Source organism: Urocitellus parryii, chromosome 4 (genome assembly GCF_045843805.1).
Source record: "Urocitellus parryii isolate mUroPar1 chromosome 4, mUroPar1.hap1, whole genome shotgun sequence".
Classification (NCBI taxonomy): Eukaryota; Metazoa; Chordata; class Mammalia; order Rodentia; family Sciuridae; genus Urocitellus; species Urocitellus parryii.
In genome coordinates, this window is record NC_135534.1 from 45,422,807 (window position 1) to 45,435,262 (window position 12,456).

The 12,456-nt window shown below is 37.1% G+C and overlaps 1 protein-coding gene across 1 annotated transcript; it reads left to right on the forward strand.

The window, feature by feature from the left end:
- The first annotated feature begins 4,513 nt into the window (after window positions 1-4,513).
- LOC113200879 (mas-related G-protein coupled receptor member X2-like) lies at window positions 4,514-5,497 on the forward strand. Its single transcript, XM_026414474.2, has one exon. It carries the CDS (start codon window positions 4,514-4,516, stop codon window positions 5,495-5,497), a length of 984 nt encoding a protein of 327 aa, XP_026270259.2.
- The last annotated feature ends 6,959 nt before the right edge of the window (window positions 5,498-12,456 follow it).

Consider the following 12,456-nt stretch of genomic DNA (forward strand, 5'->3'; position numbering starts at 1 on the left):
AAATGCTGTGAAAGGAATCACACATTGTCTAACTTTTAAGTTTGTATTATTCTTCTCAGCATAAGGTCCTCAACAGTCATCCAAGTAGTAGCATGTATTAAAGGTTTGTTGTTGATTTGCTTCAATTTTGGAGCAAGATTCCATTCTAAGGATTTATTAAGTTTTGTTTCACAAATTATGATTGAAAGGATAATTTGTTTGCTTCCAGTTTGGCTATCACAGTAAACATGATATAAACATTTGTGAACAGATTTTTAAGTGAACATCATTTCCATTCTCTGGGCTAGATGCCAGGAGTAGGATGTTGGGTGGAAGAAGAAGTATAAACAATTTTTTTAGAAAATGCAACCAAATTTTTCTGAGTAGCCGAATTATGTCATTTTCCACTGGTGATGTAAGAAAAATCCAGTTTATCCAAATGCTTTCCAATTTTTTAAATTAAAAACATTTTTTATTTTAGTTATTATAAAAGAAGTCTAGTGGTCTCTTATGTCAGTTTCTCATGAGGCCTTTATCCATGGTTTGTAAATGGAATCCTCTTCTCTTTTTGTCTTCACAATGCCCCACCTCTGAGTGTATATGTCCTAATCTCCTCTTCTTATGAGCACACCATTCATACTGAGGAAGGCCCACCCCAATGGCCTCATACTAATTTAATTAGCCCTTCAAGGACTCCGTCTTCAACTACAGTCACATTCTGAGATCATGGGAATTAGGACTATTACTTATAAATATTAAAGGGACTCAATTCAGCCCATAATAAGGTCTTATTAAATATTTGCTGAATTAATCCACCAAATAAAATTTCTAAATATTTTAAGTAGATTCTTTATTAGTCAACTTTTTTATGATAAAAATACCTGGCACAGGCTACTCATAAAGAGTTTAAATTCACTCTGTTTTTAATGCAAGTTCAAAAGTCACAGTTCAGACTCTGGGGATAATGGGAGCATATGTGGGGGAATGGTCACATCTCCAGTCAGGAAGCAGAGGGCTGGGTGGGGCCAGGTTCGCACCTTTGTAACAACTGTCTCACAAGAAATAAAGGGGTTGTCTGAGTATATTCTAAGTACATGCCCCAATGACCTAAAGACCTTCCACTAGGCCCCACCTCTTAAAGACTCCACAGAACATCCCAGTACTGCTACTCTAAGACCAAGCACCAATCACATATACCTTTGGGGGGACACTATTAAACCATATCCAAACCATAGCATTCCATCCATGACCCTTAAGGTTCATGCCCATCACTTTTTCTGATTCAAACTATGTTTATAAACAACAAGTAGACTAATAAGACAGTTATATGAAGAACATGAAGGGAAGTCATAGGAGATGATTTAAAATTTTGAGTACCACTAAATGAAAATAAATAATAAAAGATTTCATAAAGTGGAGAGAGAAACGAAAGTGTTATTTATGCTGAACACTTCCTATTTCATAAGGAAAATCAACTGCCCCACTTTTTCATAATGATAATTTAAAAATAAAAATATGGGTTTGCTCTTCAGAGAAAGAATTAAGAACAGACAGGGGGCTGGGGATGTGGCTCAAGTCTGGCATGCGCACGGCGCTGGGTTCGATCCTCAGCACCACATACAAATAAAGATGTTATGTCCACTGAAAAAACTAAAAAATAAATATTAAAAAATTCTCTCTCTCTCTCTCTCTCTCTCTCTCTCTCTCTTTCTCTCTCTCTCTCTCAAAAACAAAAGAATAGGCAGGGATAGAAAGTGGTGACCTCTGGAGAATGAAATTCAGTGAGACATTGACTCTGTGAACATTTCTCTTTCATTTGGAACAAAAGTCTACAAATGAATGCATTGTTGCTAAGATAAAATACTGAAAAAACAAGTGGAGTCAGGACATGATGAGTTTTGAGGGACCCAATGATATACTTTATTATTTACTCAGAAAGTTCCACTTTGCAAGTTCACATTGCTTGATGTTGCTATCCAGGAATACAGTTGGCAATAAATGGACTGAACAGATATTATTTACAGGGAAGTGGACAAAATGGACAGGATGAGAGAGGCTGATATGCAAGTAGAAACTGGGCAGATGCCAAGAAACATCTCAGGGAAGGATCAAGTCTTTAATGACTCTAGTCTCCAATTTGCTCCCAGTTCCAGGACAGAAAATTACAAAGACTATCCATAATCTTTATAAGCCTCACTGGGTCACCAACTTTTACTCCAGCTCTTGTAGGCATCTCCTGACTTGGAGAACAAAGAAGTATACTCTGGGGTCACCCAATCTGAGAAAGGCTCTTCCTGGATAGCACAGTTAAGCTCTCCACCTCTGGACAGGAGAAGGGAAGAAAGGTAAGGGGGCCTTCCATTCTTGGTATATGTGGTGTTTGCTCTGAGTTCGCATCCCTGTGTTTCTACCATTGATTGCTAAATAGAGGGAGTCATGGTACTTCTCTCAGGGAAAGGCAGGAGATAGAATCATCCTTTTGAAAACTGGGTGCTGGAAGCTCCTGCTGTGGAAGTTTAAAATGGGGATAATCAGACCTTTCTCCCTTCTGAGCCAACTCTGCATATTTTTCTCTTTATTTCAGTCATTCAAATCTTCTGTCACAGAGAGATTGCTGCCTCTTTTATTCATTTAAAAAGCAAAGCCCCATGTAGATATTGTTTGCCAGAGCTGAGATGCTGTACAGTAGGTTTCATTGCTTTTCAAAATTACTCTCTTTGTGTTGGGCATGGTGTGCACACCAGTAATCATAGCGGCTCGGGAGGCTGAAGCAGGAGGATCACTAGTTCAAAGCCAGACTCAGCAAAAGTGGGGCACTAAGTAACTCAGTGAGATCCTATCTCTGAATAAAATATAGGGCTGGGGATGTGGCTTCATAATGGGTGCATTACTTACGGAATGCCCCTCAGCAAATCCAGAGGAGAATATATCCTCTGTCCACTTGAAAGCCTCCTGTCTCTGTGAGCCTTCTGGATTCTGAAGTCATGGCTGCCTTGGACACTGGAAAGGGCCTTTGGGTTCCCATATTTATTGCTTACTGACTTCTACTACCTCTTTCGTTCCTTTTTTCACTGGCTTTTCTCCCCCTTTGTTTCTCAAGTTCACTTTATGCTAGATTTAATTTCATCCACGATTTTGACTGCCACGTTGCATATAACTTGGGAGTTACTCCTCTGCTTTTCTCTGATGAGCACACAGTGATGATGTCAAAAGTGTAGAACCTGATGTGTTCAAATCCACAGTGTATGAAACAGGGATCAATCCCTCGTCCTGCTTATTCTCTATGAAATGGGGAAAATCCTAATTCTTACCTCATAGACTCTTGAGAGGACTCAAAAGGAAATTATCTGGTAAATTCTCAATCAGCTCCTGTTTATCACTAAGATATGATCTGGTCTTCTTTCCCCAGTTCAGATTTGCATGAGAAACTAAACACTCCAATCTTAGCACTCTCTTCTGTTTCCCCTCACAGGTTTCACTGACACAAAAGTTTTTTTGTTTGTTTTATCAAGAAAGAAAATGCTACTAGGATCTTTAGGAAGAGAGAACGCAGTAGGTCTACGTTATACACACCACTCAATAGTACTCCATAGAGGGTCAATCACTTCAAATACCTCTTTTCAGTGGCATTCAGACCTCACTTCTACATTATACTTCCTATTCCACACCGCTGAGCAATTCTGCTAAGACACAAATGCTACCCCCACTGTGCTCCAAAACTGTGCTCAGTACTGAACAAAGCCGTCTTGAATCCTTACTCCAAAGGCACTTCAGTAGTCAATATGCTATTAGGACACAGGTGATGAATTATAAAACACCCAGAGCTGTTCACAATAAAAATTACGATAAATGATTTTTACTTTCTGTTTTATGTGTGTGTTCTAATGCGTTTTACGGTATTTATCCCAAATCATCTAACACTCTAAGTCTCCCTCCCCTTTCATGCATTCATCCATTGAACGAGTATTGAGAACCAGTGGACCACACATGTCTCAGCACTGCAAATGTCAAAAATGACAATTTTCTTCTATATCTGACACACTGAGCAGTTTCTAGACCCAGCCATTCTCTCTCCTGTCCTAGTAACAGCTCACATTCTCCTCACAGTCACAAAGCCAAGTTCTTCTCCTCCATGAATGAAACACTCATGGTCATGGGGGTATCATGACCACCATTGCGTCTGCCTCAATTCCTACAACTGAGAGAAAACTTCAAGGACAAATCAGAGCTGGTCCACAGCTCAAGCCCATTAAGTGGGAGTGTTTGGATCATAGCATATTGCTATGTCATTTATTTTCAGGTCAGAGAGCTCAAGCTATTCAGAGGATGAGTACTGAATTTGAATCCTTATTTCAGAACCCCCCTCCCGAGCCCTTGATACATAAGTTCATCTCCATAATCCTGTTTTTATTTTTCCTCTTTGAAGTGGAGAGACTAATTCCCACATAGCAAGATGATACTTAAAATCAGATCTCATGCATCAGTGCTCAAGTCTTGTTTTGTTACCAGGGTCACCAGTGGAGAGATTGGAAGCATGAATTCAACCATCCCAGTCTGGAAGACAGAAGCCACACCAACCGATAGGAATTACATGAGCCCTCATCCAACTTGTAACATGAATAACATGACCTCAAAAATGCTGACCCTCATCATTTTGCTGGTTGGACTGGCAGGAAATGTGGCTGTGCTCATACTCCTGGGCTTCCGCATACGCAGGAACGCCTTCTCTGTCTACATCCTCAACCTGGCTGCTGCTGACTTCCTCTTTCTCTGCTTCAATTCCACTGCTTTTGTACTAGATGTCATCAAAATGTTCCTTCGATTCTCTGTCCCTACTTATGGCATCGTACGAACTGGGGGAATCATGTGCTACATTGCAGGCCTGAGCATGCTCAGTGCTATTAGCACTGAGCGCTGCCTGTCGGTCCTGTGGCCCATCTGGTACCACTGCCACCGCCCTACACACATGTCAGCTGTCATGTGTGCCCTGTTCTGGGCCCTGTCCATGTTACTGAGCATCCTGGACAGGGTCTATTGTTTAAAACTGTCTATGAGTTTTGCAATTGATCGATGTAAAACTGTTAACTTTATTATAGCTGCGTGGCTGATGTTTTTATTTGTGATCCTCTCAGGGTCCAGCCTGACCCTGCTGGGCAGGATCCTCTGTGGATCCCGGAGGATGCAACTGAGCAGGCTGTATGTGACCATTCTGCTCACAGTTCTGGTCTTCCTCCTCTGTGGTCTGCCATTTGGCATCTATTTGTTCCTGGTCTACTGGATTCACAATGATTCTTATACACTAGGTTGTCTTAATATGGTTTCATTTGTCTTGTCCTCTGTTAACAGTGGAGCCAACCCCATCATTTACTTCTTTGTCGGCTCCTTTAGGCAGCAGTCCCAGAACCTCAAGCTAGTGCTTGAGCGGGCTCTGCAGGACACTCCTGAAAAGGATGAAGGTGGCAACAGCCTTTCTCAAGGAACCCTGGAGATGTCAGAGAGCAGAGTGGGACAGAGATGAAGAGCCTCTGTCCGATTGCCTCAGATGTCTGTCTGAGAATCAACAGTGTCCTGCCACATTTGACTGCTGCCTGCTCCTCTCTCAGCCCCTGAAATGCCTCTGTGATTTTCCATAGTCTCCAAGTGCATTTATGTTAACCCAGATTTTCTTATTTTTCTTAGAGAAAGCTCTCTGACGTAGCATGCCTCAACTCTTTTCTGTATTTTTTGATAAATGTTTCATCAAATATCCTCTAAATTTTTCTTATTGATGCTTTTCTTTGAAAATTTCATTCTAATGGAAAGAATTTTCCTTCAAAATCATGATTTTTTTATTTATGACTGTTTTCTACCTGAAGTTACAGAAAACAATTATTCCTTATTTCTCTCTGTGCTGTGAGTGGATCATCTTGGGATCTGTGTTGGGACATTGCTGCAGGTAGAAAGCTTGTTCTGAATGAGTTCTGAATCTGAGGCAACAACATTATCAATACACTATGCTATCTGGGAAAGCAGAAGTGATTTTTGTTGCTCTTCTCCAGTAGATTGTATAGATTTTGGTAGAAGAGATCTCCTTGGACATACCTGTCATATTGGTTTAACTGGTATAAATCCTCCCAGCAAGTAAACAGATACAAGGATCAGAGTGCAGAAAGATCTCAATAGTGTGTGTGTGTGTGTGTGTGTGTGTGTGTGTGTGTGTGTTGGCCAATAGATAGGGAAGGCTTCTAGAAAAACTTGGAATTTGAATGTACCGAGCATATGCCTCTGTCACCTTTTCAGCCACACGGATTGTTTAAGTCAGAAAGATAAGTAGAACTTGAACAGATGGAAATGGCAGAAGAATCGATTCATTATTATATTGTTTTTAAAAGCACAGAATTGGTTCTGGAAAAGGCATTCAGTTTCTAAATGAGTTTCAGTCCTTGTGCCACCGTAAGTATTTAGTTGTGACTGCAAGAACCCTCTTAAGAAGGATCTTTAGACTGAAGTGCTAAGAGCAGTGATCAATGATTGCCATGGCCTAGAAGTGATGGGGGTTGGCAAAAGTTTTACAAAATTATTTGGAATCCATGCTACAATCCTGGCAAGTCCAGAGAGAACCATCTAGGTCATCCTAGCAAGGTAAGCCTAAAAAATATGTCTTGCTCTCTGGACCGTTTTCTCAGGATATGTCCAACCAAAATATCAGAAGCAACAGAATAAACAACAGAGAGGTAGGAAAGAGATGTAATGTACAGAAAAGAAAAAGAAGCAGTAGAATGCATCTGCTTCTCTGGGGAGGTCTTTTTTCCTGAAAAGGGTCCATAATGGAACTAGGGAGATAGTTTACCTTTAAATTAGTTCAACATTTTATTTCTCACATAAAAAATCATTGCAAAACATTTTTATAGCCTTGATATGAATAATTCCATAAGAGTTGGTAACAAGTTAGCAGAAATCTCATATTTAAAGTCTGCATGTCACCTACACAACTTTTGAAATACAGAATTTGTTCAGATCTATTTTTATGGGTGTGTTATAATTATCCATAAGAGTGGGATTCATTGTTATATATTCATACATGCACATAACACAGTTTGGTCAATTTCACAGACTTACCCCTCTCCCAGTGCTTTCTCTTTCCCTCCTCTCTTCCCTCTCTCTGGTCCCTTTCATGTCACTGGTCTCCATTCCATTTTCATGAAATTCCTTTCACCTTCTTTTCCCCTTTTTTTCTCTCCAGTTTCCACACATTAGAGAAAATATACAATCCTTGACCTTCTTAATCTGTGTTATTTCACTTAACTTAATGATCTCTAATTCCATCCATTTTCCTGAAAAAATCATGATGAAATGCAGAAATTGGATATTTAGAATATATTGTTATTTAAACATGCTGTTACACATGTGACAAAAAATTCAGGTCAGCTGCAGAAGCTCTATAGGGTCCAGAAGATAAAAGATGCATTTTGAATCTTTGGGTATATCTATCAATTTCTATCATTTAATATAACTCATTTTGGCATAACTGCTCATTACATAGTCATGCATTACTTAATGCTGGGGATACCTTTGTTCTTATGCAAGTTCATAATTGTGGGAACATCATAGAGTAAACTTACATGAACTTAGATGGTATGGCCCATTGTGTACTGACACCATATGTGTGTGTAATACTCATACAGATTTATGACTCCTATCGCTATGATAAACGAAAAACCTATTACATCAAGCACAAAAGAAAATGGTACAATCAAGAGACTTGAATATGAGATGCATGTGGCTGCTGCCAGCATAACATGCATACAGTTTTATAGTAAGCTTTTTCCATATAAATGGGAGTATATTCAAAATAACAATAGAAGTATAGTTTAGTAAATACATAAACCAGTAACATTTATTATCAAATATTATGTACTATACATAGTTACATGTGCTATCTTTCATCCCACTGGCAGTGCATTATGTATGGTTTCCATTAACAATTTATTGAATTGTAAATCAATTTAATTAGACATTATGATGATTAAGGAGAGAATAAACTGAAAAATATCATGGAGGTTTCTTGGATGTCAAGGTGGTACCAATATTGTTGAAATATTTAAATTATTAGAATTTAAGAAAATGAAATACTATCAGGGATTCAATAATAAAAATATTTTTAAGAGATCATCATATTTGATAATAAATTATTTGTAAAACTGATATTTTCAAAATAAATAAAACCTGAGTTTTATTTATTTCCCCTACCCTGCTCTAGTATACATATCTTATATCCCCATTTTCATTTAGACCAGTGTGTCTCAACCTTTAACGAGCATTCCTATGTCTTGATTTCCAATGAAGCAAGTATGCTGTGGGGCCTGACAGTACATTTCTAACAACCAACAGAGAAAGCTACTGATGCTTCGAGTGGCTTGGGAGGCTGACAGGATTTTGAGTTCAAAGCCAACCTCAGCAAAAGTGAGAGCTAAGCATCTCAGTGAAATCCTGTCTCTAAATAAAATACAAAATATGGATAGGGATGTAACTCAGTGGTTGAGTGCTCCTGAGTTCAATCCCCAGTACCCCCCCCAAAAAAAAAAGATAAAGCTAATGCTGCTGATCCTAGGACTACCCTTGGAACAGCAAAGTCACCCAAATGTGAACTCACTAGGACAATATCTGGCCTAAAAAGTGTGTGGCTTTATAGATTTTAAGCTATAATATTTTGTAATCAAATAAATAACTAAAAATAATCACAGAAAGTTATTCTTGGAAGAATGTTTTAGTTAACTGAAAGTTTGAAGTATACCAAATTGGCAGTGTTTCTAATTGTCTGACAGGGACACCTCTGGTGCATTACAATATAAATCAGTAAGCTAAAATGTGATAGTTTTAAAAAATGAAATCACTCCAACAAAGAGATAAGAGAACAAAGACAGGCAACCATCCATCATACCAACAAAGAGATAACAGAGTAAATACAGGTTGCAAGAGTTTACCTCAAGAAAAAGATAGAGATACTGAAAAAAAAAAGAAACAGAAATCCTTGAAATGAAAGAAACAATAAGCCAATTAAAAAACTAAATAGATAACATCACCAACAGAATAGATCACTTAGAAGACAGGACCTCAGACAATGAAGACAAAATATACAATCTTGAAAATAAAGTTGACCTCACAGTGAAGATGGTAAGACACCATGAACAGAATATCCAAGAATTATGTGATACTATCAAAAGACCAAATTTAAGATTTATTGGGATAGAGGAAGGTTCAGAGATTCAACCAAAGGAATACACAATCTCATCAATGAAATAATATCAGAAAATTTCCCAAGCATGAAGAATAAATTGGAAAATCAAATATAGGAGGTCCTATAGGACACAAATGTGTAAAATTTCAGCACATCTACACCAAGACACATTATAATGAAAATGCCGAGCATATAGAATAAGGATAGAATTTTAAAGGGTTCAAGAGAGAAAAATCAGATTACCTGTAAGGGAAGACCAATTCAGATCTCAGCAGATTTTTCAACCCAGACTCCTAAAGCCAGGATATCCTGGAAGAACATATATCAAGCTCTAAAAGATAATGGATGGCAATCTAGAATCTTACATCCAGCAAAATTGTTTCAAATTTGACGATAAAATAAAAACATACATGATAAACAAAAGCTAAAAGAATTTACACACACACACACACACACACACACACACACACACACAAGAAAGCCTACACTACAGAACATTCTTGGCAAAAATACCACAAGGAGGAAATGAAAAACAACAATGAGAATCTGTAAAGGGAAAAACCACAATAAAGGAAAAGCCAAACAAAGAAGAAACCAACTCAAACTAAATACCAAAAATAAACAAAAATGACTGGAAATACAAATCACGTCTCAATAATAACTCTGAATGTTAATGGCCTAAACTCACCAATCAAAAGACATAGGCTGGTATATTGGATTTAAAAAAAACAGACCCAACAATATGCTGCCTTCAAGTGACTCATCTCATAGGAAAAGTCATCCATAGACTGAAGGTGAAAGGTTGGGATAAAATATACCATTCACATAGTCTGCATAAACAAGCAGGGGTTTCCATCCTCATATCAAATAAAGTAGACTTCAAGCCAAAGTTAATCAAAAGGGATAAAGATGGATATTTCATACTGCTTAAGGGAAGCATACATCAACAAGACACAACAGTTATAATTATATATGCCCCAAACAATGGAGCATCTACATTGATCAATGAAAAATAGATAACATCAAATAGATAACATCTCAAGTTCAAGAGTCAAATAGACCACAATCCAATAATTCTGAGTGATTTTAACACACCTCTTTCACCACTGGATAGATATTCCAAACAAAAGTTAAACAAAGAAACTACAGAACTCAATAATACAATCAATAACTTAGACTTAACATTATTATTAGACTTAACATTATTCATCAACGAGTGAATACACTTTCTTCTCAGAAGCACATGGATTCTTCTCTAAAATAGAGCATATATTATGCCACAAAGCAACTCTTAGTAAATACAAAAAAGTACAGATACTATCCTGCATTCTATCAGACCACAATGTAATGAAATTAGAAATCAATGATAAAATAAAAAATAAAAAGCTACTCCAACACCTGGAGACTAAATAATATGCTATTGAATGAACAATGGGTTGCAAAAGATATACAGGAGGATATTAAAATATTCTTAGAGGTAAATGAGAACACCGATACAACATATCAAAATCTCTAAGACACTATGAAGGCAGTTCTAAGAGGAAAGTTCATTGCATGGAGTTCACTCCTTCAAAGAAGAAATAAATGACCTAACATTACATCTCAAAGCCCTAGGAAAAAAAGAACAAATCAACACCAAAAGCAGAAGACGACAGAAAATAATTAAAATCAGAGCTGAAATCAATAAAGTTGAAATAAAAGAAACAACTGAAAAAAATGACAAAACAAAAAGTTGGTTCTTTGAAAAAAGTAAATAAAATTGATAAACCATTAGCCATGTTAACAAAAAGAAGGAGAGGAAAAAACTCAAGGTATTAACATCAATGATGAGAAAGGAAATATTACAATGGACACTACAGAAATACAGAAAATAATTATAAATCATTTTTTAAAATTTGTACTCCAATACAATAGAAAATATTGAAGGCACTGACAGATTTCTAGAGGCATATGATATGCCCAAACTAAATCAGGATGATATACACAATTTAAATAGATTAATTTCAAGCAAGGAAATAGAGGAGACCATCAGAAACCTACCAACCAAGAAAAGCCCAGGACTGGATGGATATACACCTGAATTCTACAAGACCTTTAAAGAAGAACTAATACCAATACTTCTCAAACTATTTCATGAACTAGAAAAGAGGGAACACTTCCAAACACATTCTATGAGGTCATTATCACTCTGATTTCAAAACCAGGCAAAGACATATCAAAGAAAGAAAACTTCAGACCAATATCTCAAATAAATATAGATTCAAAAATTTTCAATAAAATTCTGGCAAATCAAATTCAAAAACATATCAAAAATATAGTGCTCCATGATCAAGTAGTGTTCAACCCAGGGATGCAACGTTGGTTCAATATACGGAAATCAATAAATGCAATTCATCACATCAATAGACTCAAAGATAAAAATTATATGATCATGTCAATAGATGCAGAGAGAGCATTTGATAAAATACATCATCCCTTCATGTTCAAAATGCTAGAAAAACTAGGGGAGGCTGAGACAGGAGGATTGCACATTCAAAGCCAGCCTCAGCAACTTAGCTAGACCCTGTCTCTAACAGAATATTTTTTTAAAACTATGTATCCCTGCCTGATATAATGACTCTAATTATGCCCATTGTGTCAATTTGGGGGGTGGGTAAGATTGGAGGCTAATCAAAGAGATTCCAATAATCTTGTGTAATATAAGCAAGAAGTTGTCTCTTTCTAAAGATAAGTAGACATAATCATAGTTCGAGTATCTTCAGGATATAAAATCTAACCTCAAGAGTATCAAGTTAAAATGCACAAAGAAATGTGAGAAGTATTATTCCTACATTCTTGGATTCAAAAGCTTTGCTTATTAGAAAATAATTGTTCAGGTGAAGATTTAAACTCTGATGTACCTCATTAATTTCCTATATCCCTTTAGGCATGGGCTGTATTACAACACATAATTTGTTCAAAATATTTGTTGGAAGATATTAGGTATTTTGCTGCACCATGGTAAATCACCATTAGTCTGGCTACTTTGAGTACAAATTAATAAAATTCCCAGTTTACCCTTAAAATACTTATAAAAATGTTAGCCAAGAGAATTCATCAAAACATTTTTAAAAGTGATATATTGCGCCAAAATGCATTACTTCAAGAATGCAATATTCTTCCAACATTCATAAAACAATCCATATGCAGTGCTGGCCTAGGCCTGGGGCTGACCAAGCACAACAGAGCACCACTTCTGCCACATGTGTAGCCTAGCACTG

Excerpts from the sequence above, each read along its gene's own strand:
- LOC113200879 (XM_026414474.2), top strand. The coding sequence starts at position 4,514 with ATGAATTCAACCATCCCAGTCTGGAAGACAGAAGCCACACCAACCGAT.